The sequence below is a fragment of the Heterobasidion irregulare genome (genome assembly GCF_000320585.1).
Source record: "Heterobasidion irregulare TC 32-1 unplaced genomic scaffold scaffold_01, whole genome shotgun sequence".
Lineage (NCBI taxonomy): Eukaryota > Fungi > Basidiomycota > Agaricomycetes > Russulales > Bondarzewiaceae > Heterobasidion > Heterobasidion irregulare.
The window spans coordinates 2,798,684-2,815,104 of record NW_009258197.1 but is presented as its reverse complement, the minus strand read 5'-3'; the positions used below and the strand labels follow the sequence as shown (position 1 = coordinate 2,815,104).

Sequence of the window (16,421 nt, the reverse complement as noted above, 5' to 3'; positions counted from 1 at the left end):
TGGCTAGGCGTGTCAAAAAAAGGGGGGGAAAGACCACGACGAGGCGAGAAAGACAAGATGAGAAGAATATTAAAGTTCTTACATATATTACTTAGATACTGCGCATGCGAAGGTCCGAGTCCTAAATAGTTTATTCTTCATGCACGTCGTCCTGGCAGCCCCTTGAAAAAGTCCGCGCCCGGCTCTGATCATCATTCCCATCGTTCCCCTATCAAGCGTCTGCCAGCATAAAAATAGCGTGTTGATCAGCTTGATTCTACATGAAAGGACACGGAAATACGCACAATAAGACGAGCCCGTCAGTAACGTCGACAGCGCGGTCAACTGATCCTCGCTGAACCGCTTCGAGTCCTCGTGCCAGGTATCCTGATGCGTCTTCTTGAAGTTGCTCGCGCACTTGCGGACCGTCGTCGAGATCGGGATCTGTTATATGAATTGCAAGGGGCCGTAGGCGTCAGCGAATTCGTCGGCACTGACATCGCTGAAGCGACTTACAGGGTCATATGTGTGCTCGGCAAGCACGCTCGTCAGCAACTCCGGCATCCACCGCTCTACCGTGTAAGGGTAGCTATCGACAAGCGCACATATACCCAGAATTGCCGCGTGGCGCTGGCGCACGGCCACGTTGTAAACGGGAGACTGCCTGCTGGGAAGGTCGGAGCGCTTCAAGAGGCGAACAAACCGTTCCTGTGGGACACAGCCGCGAGGCAGACGATGTCTCAAACGCAGTAGAAGAACATTGGAATGCGTTGACTCACCTTGAGCTTCAGGAGACTCCGTCGGGGAGAGAGACGGAGGACACCAGACAGTGTTCTGTAACCCAGATTCATTAGCTAACCATCGACACGCCCATTGCTGTACAAATCATACTCACGTTGCTGCCATCTCTCTGACCTCAACAACTTCATCGTCGAGGCACTTGCAGAGAACCTGCGCAGCCAAGCGTGATCAGCGACATAAATGAGACGTCATGGAAATTTTCGCAATGCACTTCTAGAATCTCTGTGATCTTCTTATCACTGATCAATGGCACCTGTCGGAAATAAAACACTATCGCACAATAATTAATCGAACTTCACGAAAAAGTCTTCGCGTGCTAACCTTGAACCAAAGGCAGCGCCTGCAAGCGGACTTTCCATGACTGAGCGCCCTCAAGGTCAGCAGCTGTCAAAAAAAACAGGAACTAGACAACTATACCGGTGAGTTCTGAATGACATTGAAAATTGCATCGAGGATGGGATCAATGAGCGGTCGTGGCGGTGTCACACCGCACATCCGTACGAGCAATAAACGAGCGCGTGACACAAGCTCCTCATTGTCATTGACTGGTAGATTCACCATCAGTGTCAATGATTGTTGAGGATGAATAGAAGGGCATACCTTCCGTAAAGCGTGTCAGCTCAGGCTAAAAAAGAAAAAAAGTGTAAGCAAGGGTCTGCAATCTCCAGATCTTGGTTCCGTTAGCCACGTACCACGAGCGGAAGAATGTAATCGAAAACAGAGACAGCATTTATGTCATGTACTGTCTGGAACAGCCATCGACAGATTGTCAACCCGACCCTGCAGATAAGAAATTGTTTCGTCACGCACGAAGCAGTAGATGAACGTCCAAAGGCTCACTTGTCATAAGTAGACTGGAATGCACGGGCACCCGGTAAGCGCTCTTCTCGCCACTGAGGGAAGCGTTTCACGAGCTCGGCGATACGTTCTTGATGGTACGAGGCCCGTATACCCATAATATCCAGATCTACTGATGTCGTCCGGCATTCACGGACGAAGGCTTCGGCGCTTGGGTCGGAGTTTTTGGGTTGCCACTGCACGCAAAAAAAGAAGATATGAGGATAAATCGTGCGAGATGCCCAGGGAAACACGCACCTTGACCTTGTCTACGAACCCTATCAGTTCACTAACATAGGCGCGGACCTATATGCCAAATGAGGATGAGTAGTCCCAGACTTACAGTGGCATTTACCAACCTCATCATGTTCGCTGGAAATTTCGGGCCAAACACGATCAATGGCCTCATCCGCCCAGGCAGAGAACTTCCAACTCTCTTCCTCATAGAACGCCCGGTAGAAAGACAACGATTTAACAGCGTTTAGTGACGACTCGCCGTTATAGTCTGTTAGGTGAAACTCTTCGATAATGTAGTCGACAAGGGCTTGGTATCGGCGGGGATCCCTATGATAGAACATGTACTGTGATGCGAACAATATGCGTAAGACAGGCAGCACTCTCAATCAGATGAAACAAACCTCTAAAAATGAAGTCCAAATAGGCAAGGTGTCCGTCTTGATCTTGGTGCTCATTGTATTTTTTATGAGAGGCATCGCCCAGTGCCAAAGTCGTCTCTGACTGATTAATGGCCAGTGCTTGGCACCTATGGACAAGTATTTGAGCCCTCCGGCCGAGACAACGCAAAACGTCCCATACCATTGAGCAGTCCGGCAAGAAGCTCTGCTGCCCCCCGCTGTTTGTTCTGGTCGGTGTTCGAGATGAGCTCCTCTATCAGTGTCTGCAGGGCTTCAAACGATTCGTCTTCAAGAGTTTGAACTACGAGAATATGAACAAACATGCTATGGTACCGAACTTAGGGCCACTGACCTATTGATTTGACGGAGGAAATGTTATCAGATGTGACCGATTCTGCGTGTGTCTCTGCGGTGAAGTGAATCGAAAGGCTTTTCCAATAAGTTGCATCCTTCGCAACTTCTCGAACAGCGGCAATGGCATCTTCGCTCTCTGCTTCCCACGGCTTTAAGATGGGATTGGATATATGCGGTGCAGAGTACCCAGACAGTGTCGAACCCCATACCACCCACCCGGAATCCACCCTCTCCACAAACATTCTAAAAGATGATGAGTTTTTGTTTTTACAGCAAGAAAAGTTCTTACACTTCCGGGTTCAAGTCCAGATCAAAAGGCTGCTTGAACGCTTCCAGAAATTCGGCGGTGAACTCGTGAGTTGGGTTAACTATTGAGACTTTCCGTTTCAGCAGATTGTTGTTCTTCTCGAACACGAGATCCATTGGCCCACGAGCAAAAGTTCGAAGTTTGATATACCGTAGACTTTTCATCACTGCACGTTGAGCATACTATTGTCCATGATGAATACACATCACAAAAATCATCAGATAAACTTACGTAGCGCTATAATACAGATGTTACTTAATAACATTTGGAAAGAACAATATCTACGCATCTACGCACCAGTGAGGGGTGATCATCATGAGTCTTGTCCAGAAAATAGCGCAAGTGAGAACCAGACATCGGGGCGTCTCGTCGAATGAGTGTCCGTAGACATCGCACAGCGAAGATGGCATATCGCCAGTGCGTGGATGGTGATCGAGCGACATCCAGAATGACAGACGTCTGCATTCTCATTAGAATCGGTATTGATTCGAAAGTGATCTGAAACGCACTGTCTGCCTGATGCCTTTGTTGTGCAAATGAATTCGTTGTATGCGCTCTTCTTTGCACCTAGAAACGACGAGATCTTGATCTTTCCTACTAAGTAATACGGTTTTGAAAGCTTCTACTTGTCGCTTCAGTGGAGGATGCTCAATGTCGAATACAAAGTAACAAGGCTCCACAAAACTGTTGATGGCTTCGAAGACGATTATACAGATTGTTATAGAAGGACAAATAGAAACGCACCATTTTCACAAACAGCCGAGACACAATCTTGTATTGAAGACTTGCAAAAACGAACGTCACTGACAGTGTCATGAATTGTGCGAAATCAACGTACCTTCTCATTGGATTGACATCCAAAAATCTTTTGGGCAAGGTCGGCAGCCAGAGTAGGCTCTGTTGTTTTCTTTAGCATTCGGTCTTCACCATGATGATCTGATCGCTGACCTGCTATAGCGTATTTGACTGCAGAGAAAACCTTGGGTCAGTCATGCCCATCATCAATGCCGACCAAAAAAATCACCAAAAGCGTTCATGTTGAGTGTCCAGAGAGCTCCCTTCATTCGATCATCATCGGTTCCAGGCTCCATTGCCTCATAGATGCGCGGCAGGCACCGGCGACGTATACCATCGTAAGTCTGGGATTATCATAAGCACCATGAACGAAAAATAATATAGACTTTGCTTACTCCGCACAGTGCCTCCAATAGCGATTGGCTAGACCTGTCGCATAAAAAATTAAAATGGATCTCTGTACTCAAATGTGGTTTTACATACTGTCTGACTGTATACAGTAATCAGTAGGTATTATTTGTGAGGGGAAAAAAACACACCAGTCGCATATTGCCACATAGACCACTCAACAACGTCGTCAATTAGATCATCTTCCACAGGACCACGTCGCCTTTCGATCGAATTCCATCTAAGACGAGCTGCGTGGTAAAGCCTACCAGATTGGTCGTATCAGATAGTAAAACACCGCGTTGAAAGTGAGAACCAACCGTGCTCTGCGCACGAAGACCGCTCTCGGCCAGGCCTTCTGCCCCGCGTATTGCCTAGCGTAGTTTAGTTCAGACGCGTATCGATCTAGCTGCATGTAATAGCTAAAACAAGATAAGTTGAGTATCGAGGACAGCGGTTGATATTGACTCAACCTGTCTTTGCTATCTCCATAATCGAGCATGAAGGTACGTATAGATTGAATCTACAAGATGGCTCAGTAAAAAAAAATCGAGATGCATCGCACTACTGACAAGAAGATAAACAGCATCGACCGTGTTTTCCTCCCCTTGTTGACGTAGAGAGACTGATGCGGCGTGCATGAATTTGCCAAATCGTATGCGTAAATTTCGGTAATATTGCAGTCGAGGATCCTCTGGATCGGAAAGTGCAAATCCGGCGTTGAGAGGATCAATTGACGCGATCATCTCCGGTATCTCGTTCCTGTGAATATGAGCAAGCTGTATATCCATAGGCTAGATGACAAAGGTCTCACAAGAGATCTGTTGTGGCTAGGGCATGTTGGGCATCTTCTTTCGAGATAGCCTCCTTGACCAAAGTAGGAGTGCCTGAAAAAGCGTTTCGAACGAAACTTAGACAGCTACGATGCCCCTTCAATGTGATGCCTATACATCGCAAAAGACATCAATAACACTAACCGACAGAAATCATTACGCCATACACTGTCACGCACGACCCCTGTCGAGAGAAGCTATTAGAAGCTGCTGAGCGTGCAAATGTTTCAGAAACTTGCCAGGATCGAGGAAACCTTCCAACTTCGTGAGCGAGGGTTCAATTATCTCCTTGAAAACATCAAGTGCGAAACCTATCTCCGCGTCATCGGGCACATGCCATGTAACCTGAGCAGGGATTTCAATGAGATGAAGCAGAAACAAGTCAAGATACACGAACTGTGACGTCTTCCGCCTTGTACAGCTTTCCCCAATGGAGGTGATGATTGTATCGGAATTCTAGAGGGAAGATATTTGGGATCCGTTATTGTTCACCATGCGAAGGCACGCACTGTTGCTGTTCCACTCATCGGGGTTCACAAATTTATCTTCGAGTGGATAGGTGTGCGTTAATGTCAGGAGAAGGCTGGAGAGTAGTTTCCCGCTCCAAGAGAACCCGCGCTTGGCAAACGTCTTGTCTCGCAGTCGACGCAACAGAGGTAATAGCTCGTCCTTGTATTTAAGGACCTATTTAAAATCATGAGCGTCACCGATTTGCACGTAACACTGGTCGACAACATACCGCCTTCCCATCACTGAAAAGAATTTGTAAGGGTTAATCTCGTACGGAAAATAGGCATACGACCCACTTGAACATTGTACCACGGAGAATCGCCAAGTCTACAATGGTATATCAGGATGAGACCCTTAGGAGGAAGGTATGCGCTTACTCCAATGGAAGGTTGCATCAGATGGCAAAGGTGTAGAGAACGTGGACGTAGTCCTCACAGAGCTAGCGCCGTTATCAAGTTCAAAGTAGAGGTTCTTGACACAAAACGGCAAGAACTTGGCTAGCGCTTTGGCGGGGTTCGCATTCGCAACACATTCAACAAGCTGATGCACGGCGCGCACCGCGTTTGGTCGCACGTTCGTGCTCGCATAGTCGAAGATCATGTTAAGTACGAGATCGAAGAGGGGGTCCGAAAGGTGAATGCATATTTGACTGCAGGCGTTGGTCACGGCGTCAACTAGTTGAGCTGCAAAATATATCAGAAGAGGAGAACGGGCATATCACGATAGATACAAACTTTCCGTTTCGCCGCCGGCCTCCTCCGGAAGATTGTCGAACAGAACAATCACACGCCGGATAAAGCTGGCGACCCAGTCGGGAAACTCTCCTGTGGTCTCTCTGAGTACTGCATCCTCTTCTTCCATGGTCAAAGCAGAGCTGCCGTTCATCTGACCATCCGTGAGGCGTTCTGCAGAGATCGTCGGAATGCCGTTGATACCGTGAAACACTTCTGATGAGGTTGGCATTCTTGAATCCATATCGGCGGACAGTGTATTTCCTACAGACGTAAGATCGCCAAATTTGACATACTGAGAGATCTCAATGAGGAATGTTGTGGTGCATAGCTGTGAACACTGTCAGCATGCAGCAGAAGAAGCAATATATTTAGCATACTGTCTTAGAAGGATCGTTCTGAAAATGCGCTTAATGATTGACGTCACTTCTGGAAGTTGACACGGGACTCACGAGGTCGATCCCAGGAAGCAAGAGTTGAAGAATGGATATCAAATGCTTCGCTCCAGGATAGTGAACCTCTCGGGAAACTAGAGCAGGCGCCACTGCACCCAATGCCTTGATTACTGCTATGGTGCGCTGAGTCTGTTGGTCCCAAAGCACTCAGGCATGAGCACATTTTCAATTACTTTGCATCAAGAGCTGCACGTACCTCGACGAGAGCTTCCAATGACGGGACTGCTCTCTCTAGAATGGGATAAAGGATAAGATCCGGCTCCATGAGACTCATCCACTTCAGGCAGCTCGAGATATTGGTGACCGTCATAGAATCTTCGGAGAACATTGCGAGTAGTGCCACGGTCCTGAAGCACTTCACAAGTTCGCGTTTCATCTCTCCCGTCAGCCGGCGATGCTGTGGAATATGATTGAGCCCTCAACAAGGCATGATATAACGACTTTGCGACAAACCACTGGCGTCTTGCATTCGGGCTTCTGCTCTTCGTGCCATCCTGATAATAAGCAACTGTGTGAGCACTGTGGAAAGACCGACGAATTTGTAGGGCGTGTTACGTTTGTTAAACTCATATGCCACGTATTTGATGAATGCACTGAGCTGCATGTCGAAGACCATCAAATCAGCATTCGCGTCGTGTTCAACCAGTTCTCACACCACACCACAGAAACGACACGATGAACGATTTAATAAATAGGAGGTAGACAATACATACATCAGCAGTCCAGGCTCCGGAGTTTGATGGATGAAAGAAGCTCTCCGTTGAAGCGATCAGCTTTACTAGAGAATCCAGGGCTTTCGATCCTCCAACGTAGGTTTTGTAGCTTGGAAGCGGCACCTTGCCTAGATGCACAGATAAGTAATCGCCAACGTTACCGTTCATCATGGAGCGGGGAGTGCCTATTCCGGGGGTGTTCATGCCCGAGGCTAGTGGTGTCATAAAAGGAGTCGGAGCATTTGAGGGAGCATGTGGAAGGCCGTCAGGGGACATTGAATATACGATGATTCTCGCTAGTGAGACTACATCTAATAGTTAGTTTTTGACTTTATAGGACATCACTTCAACTCACTGATTCTCCAAGTGGGCTTTGGAAGACGGCCAATCTCGAATCCTGCCTGGTTATCCGCGGATGGACCTGTAGTAAGAGAACCAGAGTCCGCCAAGGGTATTTCTGAGAAACGGAATATCAGTCCATATTTTGGATCAGTATTAATAGGTCAAGACGTACCCATTGAGGCAAGGCACTTGCACATGATGAAATGCCAATCATACTCGGTGAAGATACCGACATCTTTGATGAGACCCGTCCACAAACCTCCGCGCTTGATGTCATCTTGAGGCCAATTGGGGCGGGCTTCGCCTTCCGACAGGGCATCATCCGGTGTCTCTTGTATCTTGGCCGGATCACTGATGGAAGTGTCCAAGTGTATCTCTGTGATACGTGCTAAAAATTGAAGCATCCGCTCATCATACATGTAGGAGTTGACAGATTCCCATAGCCGGAAAAGCATGGGGAGGTAGGACTGGGGATGGCTTTGGGGAAGGAAGGTCAGCATATAATACTGTGATACTAAGAGACTCTGTAGGGAGTCATTGTGAGAGACAGATGTGCTCAAGGTTCAATGCCACAAACATACATTCAAGTCGGTTCCGTTGATCATCGGCACAAAAGTTGCGAGCATCTCATCGATGGCAGCAGGATGAAAGAACTTCCGCACAGTGGCAGCGATGAAGCCAGCGTAATAGGATGTTTGACTACAGACACATGCAACATTGACAATTCATTCTTCCATGAGCCCACAAGCGAGCGTGGACGCACCTGACTTCGAACTGGCGTCGGGTCAGGAACAGATCATGCACTAGAATATCAAACAGGGGGCGCCACGGCAGCCTGAGGTCCTCAATGGACAGTTTCTTCTTTGATCTCGTGAGGACGTCCAAAGCGTCTGAGCAGGTGGCGACGACGTGCAGGGGCATTCCCGGCGTCGTGGAGAGGTTGAAGTAAAGCAGAACAAGCATTATCCTCTTCTCTTTGGGGATAGGGTATTTGAGGTAGGACCAGCTAAAATATTGACCAGCAAAGTCAGTCTACGCTTGATTTAGAGGGGTGCCAAAAGACAAACTATGTGAGCATGCTGTCCCACTGCAAGAAACCGGGATCGTAATCTTTGGCTTCAACGCATTGGACGATGCGCATACAGATGAAATTGAGCATGTCCTGCATCTTCGAGTTCGACTCAATGGAGTACGGCAATGCCTTTGCATAGGACTTGATCTTTAAGAGGTAGGGATCCGTTGTATGATCGAAATCATCTTGAAGTGAATGAGAGACACCACTGGGTCCCGGATCGTCCAGGGTCAGTACGGACACGTCAGGGAAGGTCATAGGTGTAACAGAGGAGTAGCGCAAGACAGCGAGATGGAAAAAATTAGAGAAGAGAAAGGGGCTTGGAGGATATAAAGCTGATGGTGGCGCGTATCGGCATGACGCTGCCGCATCAGGCAAGGCGGAAACAGTTATCCCACCCCTATGACCACAATGGTACCCGCAAGTCGCGCGAGTACTTCGAGGGATATTACCGGCGCAAAAAATGGCGATTACAGTATCGTACATGTTGTCGGAACACCCTCGGATGACTCGTGGTGGATCGCCTCACATGGTAGACTCCGTCGCCATATTCTGCAACTCTCTCACTGCGTTCGTCCGCACCATCTTCCAGACTGCATCTCGCTGCGCACGAACATCACCCAGCCCCTCTCTTATCTCCTCTAATCGTTCGACGTATTCCCTTCCATCATCCTGCAACTCCCGCAGTGTCGCGAGCGACTTCGTCAGAGTGTCCAACTGCGTTTGTGGAATCGCGAAGTGAGACGGCTCGTACACAGGCGGACCATTGGGATAATTCATAATAAAGAGCTTATGGGTGGGTGGGGCGAGGTCCGGGGCGCGCGCGACCCTCCCCGCATTCCTATTCTGTGCATCTGCGTCCTCGTCCTCGTCCTCACGCTTTGGCACGACAGTGGCACCGTTTTTTGGCCGGTCTGGATCCTCACTGAGAACTTTCCATAGCCGCCCGAATGCGCGCTTCATCTTTGCCTCACCCTCGATGAGGCCATTCGTTGCGCGCTCTAAATCCTCCAGTAGGTGAGAGCGGAAAGATTGCGTGACGGCCACGTTCATGACGAATGATGAGTAATTGAGATGTTGTGGATTAGGCATGGGATAAGGTGCTGTGAGTGGTGGAGTAGGTGAGCGGAGATGGGGAAGGATTGGCGGTGGAGGGGAACGTTCGGAAGGCAACAGGAGTTTGAGACGCTTTCGAGCACGGTCCTCTGCCTTTGTTCACCCAGTCAATCCCATCGTTGACGATGTATATGAGTTGTAACACACCTCCCAGTCCTCTATCCCAGGTCCCCATGCAGAAAGCTTCCCTTTACGTGCCCATCTCGCATCCTTCATCATCTTACGCCCCCAATTGCCTAATGTCGCGCTCGTCGACGCGTCTTCCTCTTCCATATCAAGGCTTCGAGATGGATAGTACCACGAGTTGTTGTCATTTGAAGGCGCTGTGAAGTAGCTTTGCACGATATCAATGCATTGCTTCTAAGCACGTGAGAAATACTCACCTAGCCTCTTCAAAATAGCCAAGAGGACGCTTGTGTCCAGTCGTGTACATTGGCTGCTGATGACTTGTTGAGGGTCGTGATGGTGGTTGGCTTGTGTTCATATGATTTTGTGGATGTTCTGTTGCCATATTGATAGACATGGTGGAAAGAGAATGCAACTAGTGTGAAGTAACGGGGAGACTTGAGCGCATTGGCAGTGAACCCTAACCTTAGTGTCCATCAGAGCTTATGTAATCAAGTTCAGTTTTATAAATACCAGTGCTGCGGGAAGCTGCAAATATCATAGGACCCTGCAGTGACTTACAACAGATTCTGTTCACGTCCGCAGTAGAGACGAGGCCTAAGCCTAGGTAAGAGCTCAAGAGCTTGAGGCTCGGCCTGAGCCCAAATTTCATTGACATTACCGAAAATGTTTATTGGTCAAGCTAGACTGATAAGAACACAGGATCATAAGCTCAATGTGTCATGGAAGACATATGATGGCCCGTCTCAAAGCCAAACAATATGTCAAGAGAAACAGCTGGCGTATGCAGCTGGCGGCAAGGTGCAAGGCCAGGATCCCGAGTCGATGATCCCTTCCCAGAGCTCCTGACAAGTACGAAAGAGGTCAAGGGCGGCCCGTGCATTCTCTACCTGAGCATATCATTCAGCCGTTCAATTAACGGCTGCCTAATCTTGAAAAGAACGTACTGGGTGTTCATAGCCTAAACCAATATTCCGTCCCATAAGGCGATTAACAAGAATTGGGAGCGGCAGTATCTGTCGACATTGGAGGCTTCGACGGAATGGAAGAAAAATAGCGACGTCGCGAGTGTCTAATGCAGGATGGGCAATGCCGAAGACCTTGGGGACCAACATAGAATATTGAATCAGATACCAAGCTAAGGACTCGAAGAGGAAATAGGCTATACAGAAAAGAAATGCCAGAGGGCGTATCCGATTAGTATCTTCTCTTGGATCAAAGACATCACTCGCTGCTGCACGGTATGAAAGTAAGGCGCTGCGGGGAGTGTCGGCTAACTCAAAGAGGATGATTGAGAGTCAATGGACGGACCACTCGCGAGATAGGCGGGTTGCAAACCGGTCTCTTGATAACGATAGTCTGTGACTGGTTGTCTGAAGCATGGGATGATGGAAAGCTGTCGGCATGATTTATATAATGGGGTATCGCATGAAAACAACGCACGTAGGACGGACGAACGTGTCAAGGACGACAGATCCCTGGTAGTCAGTGATTGCGACGCGACTGATATCGTATATTATTAAGCGGTAGGAGAATGTTGAGATATGAATCAACACACGCAACCATTGGGATATTAACGTTCACGCCAATGGAGACAACCTGTACACAGACTGCAAGATAACTACGAGACAATACAATGAGATTGAATGTGAAGTCTCAGTCAACAAAACTCACTCAGAAGGAGGCCGAATATTTGCGACGTGATAGGGGGAAGGAAGCGTGAGGTTACTGTTTTTCTGCGGCGTTGGTGACCTAGAATACAAAGAACGAGTAATCAAACATGGCCAGGCTAAAGACTCGTAAACGCGTGGGACGAGAGAAGATCGGTAAAGCATTATACATCGCCGAGGAAATAAACAGCAGGTTGTGCCAAAACCTGCAGTTAATGACGCAAGACAGATGCATGGGATGAAGGAGGGGTGGAGCTGTTTTATTATTCGGCTTTCAGCCGCGGAAACCACCGACCTCCACCGACATCCTGAACTTTGGAATAACTTGCTGGATGCGGGGGAGATCTCTGTTCGCTCAAACATCGGAAGCTAATGGACTGAATTAAACGTTTGAACAGTCGATCTGGGAGCAGCAACAGCCAGAAGGCGACGTCGGCCTGAGTCAGTAGCAACGTTTCCATCGATAGACTAACAGTTAAAGCCTGGAGTGGATAAGATGCGCTATTTGGCATATGTGCGTGGTTGACCTGTCTCAAACGAGATTGACGTACGTTGACCTAGCGTGCACAAATGGCGAAAGTCGAAGTTTGGAACCGAACGAGTTCGCTGAGGTAATTTGAAGGAAGTTGGAAGGAGACGAAAGTCGTCTTTGATTCCTAATCGGGGTCGAATTCGGCCACTTTGGGCGACATGAAGTTGGCTGGCATGCAGTAAGCAAATGCACCTCTTATGATCGCTTCAATGAAAGTGTCCAATTCGGAGGGATCGTGCAAATGACAAAAGTATATGCTTCATGGAAGGCGGCGGCACTCGGGGAGAACAACCAAACGATCGAGTGCATGAGTCGCTCAATTTGAGCCGGACGTGACCGGATCCGTCCTTCCTGCAAATGTAAGATACTTTACACAAGGTTAGCATCGGGTTGTAACGTATAACAATGAATCAACTCAGTGGACCTGCCCACTCCATGTGTCTGAGTTCGTCGATATACTTTCTAGTCTACAGATATTCATTTCGTTTGGTAGCTTCTCCCAATTTGCCTCGTGACCAGATGCTGATATGTCACTGCGAGAAGAAGTATTGGATACCCACACATGTGGTCATAGATGTGTACCCACCGTTTGTTGCTCAGATCCCGCTTCCAAAGGTCCTGACGCGGGAGGCGGACGCTCGGTCTCTAGCCTCGAGCCCTCCTTCTGTGCCACATTGCTCTGTTCGAAACTCCGCATGCCCTCAAGTCCCCAACGGGACATCATGGCTTTGTCCTACACGGTAGATGTTCGAATCGGGCGTGCGAGAAGAGATGCAAAAACATCACATACCTCGTCCCATGGCGAACCTGTGGATCAAGAAAAGAATATGCGTCAGAAGCGTGTGATAATCATGAGTTCAAACAGGCCCACACGGTGTTGTCAACATCTGCTCTCCAGTGAATACGGCGTTTGCGCCGGCCATAAAGCACATTGCTTGCTCGTTTTCGCTCAGCGTTTGCCTACCGGCCGCTAGACGGATGATTGTGGTGGGAAGGACGATACGGGCAGTAGCTATAGTGCGAAGGAGTGTTTGGTGCTTCACTGGCTGTTTCCCGTTCACTATCGAGTTTCAACATAGCTGGAAGCTGATGCGAACCTCGTTGCCTTCTAGAGGTGTTCCAGGAATGGGGACCAAGGCGTTCACAGGGAATGATTCTGGATGTTCGGGCATGCTGAACACTTCACGTCAATGCTACGCCCGATCGTGACGTCTAATGGAGTGACCTACTTGGAAACCTCCCAGATGAGGCCCACCCGATCCGTATCAGCTTCACCCAAACCGAGTATACCACCCGAACAAACGCTGATGCCAGCCTCCCGGACAGCGGAAATCGTATCTAACCGGTCGTCGTAACTTCTTGTCGTGATCACCTTCCGAGATTATATGAAAATTGCTGGCAATATAAACAAACTAGTGATTATTAAACATACCTTCGGATAGAATTCTCGCGATGTGTCCAGATTGTGATTGTACGCAGTCAGACCGCTATTCGACGATGTCATAGGAAATCAGATGAGATGATTAAATGAAAACTTACGCCTCCTTCAGTTTCTGGGCCTGCTCGGGCGTCAACATACCCAAAGTGGTGCAAACCTCCATGTCCATTTTGCGTACTTCGCGTACCATCTCTAAGATGCGCTCAAATCCGCGTTTGCGACCCGCCAAATCTCTCCATGCGGCTCCCATGCAGAAACGCGTGCTTCCATTCTCCTTGGCTTTCCGTGCGGCTTCCAGGACAGGCTCAATGTTGACTAAGCGAGACGCTTCGGTTGGGGTGGAGTATCGGGAGGATTGAGAGCAGTATGAGCCTTCGAAATTCTGTCAGTACTCGTGATGACGACAAAGGGCTGCAAGACTCACAGTCTTCCGAACAACCACCAGCTGCAAGAAGCTTGATGTCAGTCTGCTTCGCTCTGGACTGACAGGTTAGACGTACTCTTGATATTCATCAGCGTACAGAGCTGGATTTTGTTGGGGTCATGGTGCTGTCTATGGACGGAAGCAGCTCTGTACAGAAGATCCAACAGTGGGCTGTCATAGACATTCTGGATCTCTTCTCTCGACCAATCGTGTCTGGTTGGGGGCGGAATCGACACATTCGATACTGTGACTGAAGCGTGTGTGGCGAGGGTACGCTTGAGGACGAGAAGGCGACTTTGAGCAAAGCAGAGACGTAGCATGGTCGTGGATGTGTAAAGGAGAGAAAGAGTGTGTACACGATGGGCTGCGACTTATCAAAGAAATCACGGACTTGGCGGAGGGATTCGTCGGATTTTACACACCAGATGCCCAAGTTCGCCAGAGTTCGCCAAGTCGACAGTCTCGACAATCTTAGATTGGAGCTTACGTCAGCCCCAAGACGTCGGCCCACGCCGCTTTTGCAGGCTCTAGTGGGTTACTATCCCTGGACCACAGTTGAACAGGGTTTAGGCATTTTAGCCGCCTAGCTCCTACAGCCTCTCTAACCACTATTAAATTTATGTACATACCTGAAAAAGCGTCTTAATTTTACTACGTTGATTTTCTTGTAATTATTGAGGGAGAGGAAAGGTTGTCGGGCAGTGACCGAGGAGGGAGATTCGAAAAATGGCGTAGACCCCAGAGTTGAACTATTAATCCGAGCACTCAGTCACACTGAGTCACGCGTGCCGATTAGAAGTCCAACGGCTTGCAGGTCGCAAGCTGCACCTCTCCGAAGGCCGAAGTCACTTTGCCCACCCTCTTTCGAGTCTCTTTAATCAAGGTTTTATTTTGAGCATAAGCTCTCTACTGACCACCCCCGGATTTTTTTCACAGGATGTATACTTACATATATCTCCTATTCCTATTTTATTTTCAATATGAGGTTCAGAGTGGGGGATCTTTGGGATCTGGACTCTTAGATGTGGCAGAGAGCCATACTTCCCTTTATTTTCTCTCTCCTGCTCCACACACTTCTTGTACAAGTCTCAAAGAATACACAGTCATTTTAAACACATATGTAAGCCTCCCCAAATATTTATAAGACAGCCACTCTAGTGTGAATAAAGATATAGCAGCTGTTCACCATCAGGAATCTGTATAGTAGCTTGAATGGTCTATACAGCTGCACTAGACCACTAGAGGCCAAAAGTAAGACCCTGGTTTGACAGTGCTCACTAGATGTGATTTACAGCTAGTGGTGCCTCCCTAGTCATTACTAGATCACCCTCTGCTTGTTTTAGACTTCACTTCTAGACAAATCTTGGAAGATACCTGTCTTCTAGACAATCTTGAGAGAATTCCTCATCTAGACAGTCTCTATAGACCACACTAATAATGACTATACCCAGAAAATTTATCCTGTTCCTGCCAATTAATCCTATAATTATAACTATGAAAATCACAGATAAAATTGTAATCAAAACAGGAACTTTACATGCTCTTGTATACAGGCCTTACTACTCTACAAAGTCAGTGCCAAAATAATAATAAGAAGTGAAAGGAAAAAGAAGAGACTAGCAAAGGTAGAGGTTGGCAGTGGTGATGAAAGAAGATGAGCTTATGCATGGGTGGAGGAGATAGACGGTGGCACAAGACAAGATGGGTGCAGGCAGAGGCAGACAGCGATGGCAAGAGAAGACAAGTTAGCCCACACTCATAAAAGACAAGCACAGGCAAAAGTAGACAACAGCAGCGAGAGCATATGAGCATGGGCCTAAGTGGGCAGTGGCAGCGAGAGGATCAGCAAGAGGGCACGGGCACAGGCAGAGGGCATCCAGAGAAGATGAGCCCACACTCGTCTTGTGCAAGCATGGGCAGAGATTGGCAGTGGCAGGTTAAGGGTATGGGTGTGGGCAGTATGCAGCTGTAGGTGGGCGGCGCCATCGAGAGATGACAAGCCAGCACTCATTCTGTATGAGACTATGAGTAGTGTGTGGTGGTGAGAGCAAGAGACAGAGCAGCGTGCACAATGACACATTAACATGGTGATGGCACATGCCACTGCCACGTCATATATCATGAGCCTTGGTATGTCTTATCTCCATCGACACCATCTAGCACAACCTCTGCTCATGCTCATCCAAGATGAGTGCTGCCTCATTTTGTCTCATCTTGTCTCACCAGCTTTGCCACCCATCATCTCTGACCACTCTCATACAAGATGAGTGCTGCCTCACCCCCGCCACCCACTATCACTGGCTGTGCTTGTACGAGATGAGCATGGCCTTGTCTCGTCTCATTTCACTGGCATTGCTATCCACT

The 16,421-nt window shown here is 48.3% G+C and overlaps 4 protein-coding genes across 4 annotated transcripts; all 4 read right to left on the bottom strand.

The window, feature by feature from the left end:
- Positions 1–180: 180 nt before the first annotated feature.
- On the bottom strand, positions 181–9,009 carry HETIRDRAFT_378614 (uncharacterized protein; the record flags this gene model as incomplete). The annotated part of the gene is made up of 47 exons (XM_009543142.1): positions 181–208; positions 285–423; positions 496–687; positions 759–813; positions 875–930; positions 992–1,050; positions 1,102–1,141; positions 1,198–1,325; positions 1,381–1,405; positions 1,473–1,560; positions 1,621–1,814; positions 1,876–1,923; positions 1,977–2,198; positions 2,256–2,380; positions 2,434–2,553; positions 2,605–2,849; positions 2,896–3,095; positions 3,145–3,150; positions 3,211–3,372; positions 3,423–3,607; positions 3,658–3,697; positions 3,752–3,810; positions 3,862–3,879; positions 3,938–4,052; positions 4,104–4,137; positions 4,244–4,360; positions 4,416–4,517; positions 4,569–4,618; positions 4,668–4,857; positions 4,910–5,039; positions 5,108–5,273; positions 5,332–5,384; positions 5,438–5,612; positions 5,668–5,680; positions 5,735–5,765; positions 5,816–6,121; positions 6,173–6,509; positions 6,613–6,753; positions 6,821–7,021; positions 7,078–7,118; positions 7,180–7,222; positions 7,338–7,642; positions 7,693–7,794; positions 7,852–8,203; positions 8,261–8,378; positions 8,443–8,685; positions 8,747–9,009. The coding sequence occupies 47 exons, from the start codon at positions 9,007–9,009 to the stop codon at positions 192–194; spliced, it is 6,051 nt and encodes a 2,016-aa protein (XP_009541437.1). The 3' UTR covers positions 181–191.
- A 267-nt stretch (positions 9,010–9,276) lies between these two features.
- HETIRDRAFT_413857 (uncharacterized protein) lies at positions 9,277–10,300 on the bottom strand (the record flags this gene model as incomplete). Its single annotated transcript, XM_009543141.1, has 3 exons — positions 9,277–9,960; positions 10,015–10,201; positions 10,251–10,300. The coding sequence occupies 3 exons, from the start codon at positions 10,298–10,300 to the stop codon at positions 9,277–9,279; spliced, it is 921 nt and encodes a 306-aa protein (XP_009541436.1).
- A 457-nt stretch (positions 10,301–10,757) lies between these two features.
- Positions 10,758–11,498, bottom strand: HETIRDRAFT_305248 (uncharacterized protein; the record flags this gene model as incomplete). Its single annotated transcript, XM_009543140.1, has 5 exons — positions 10,758–10,883; positions 10,941–11,093; positions 11,162–11,250; positions 11,305–11,366; positions 11,437–11,498. Coding segments are annotated over 5 exons (492 nt in total), but the record flags the coding sequence as incomplete, so codon positions are not given.
- A 1,104-nt stretch (positions 11,499–12,602) lies between these two features.
- Positions 12,603–14,448, bottom strand: HETIRDRAFT_437988 (uncharacterized protein). Its single transcript, XM_009543139.1, has 10 exons — positions 14,134–14,448; positions 14,058–14,078; positions 13,735–14,005; positions 13,628–13,682; positions 13,425–13,567; positions 13,293–13,368; positions 13,067–13,241; positions 12,986–13,002; positions 12,782–12,928; positions 12,603–12,728 (listed from the first exon to the last, which is right to left on the bottom strand). The coding sequence occupies exons 1-10, from the start codon at positions 14,375–14,377 to the stop codon at positions 12,726–12,728; spliced, it is 1,152 nt and encodes a 383-aa protein (XP_009541434.1). The 5' UTR covers positions 14,378–14,448; the 3' UTR covers positions 12,603–12,725.
- Between the last annotated feature and the right edge of the window lie 1,973 nt (positions 14,449–16,421).

Coding starts and splice junctions, on each gene's coding strand:
- HETIRDRAFT_437988 (XM_009543139.1), bottom strand. CDS start 14,377: ATGCTACGTCTCTGCTTTGCTCAAAGTCGCCTTCTCGTCCTCAAGCGT. Junction 13,568..13,627: donor CGCGAGAATTCTATCCGAAG/GTATGTTTAATA, acceptor TAATCTCGGAAG/GTGATCACGACAAGAAGTTA. Junction 13,369..13,424: donor CTCATCTGGGAGGTTTCCAA/GTAGGTCACTCC, acceptor TGAAGTGTTCAG/CATGCCCGAACATCCAGAAT.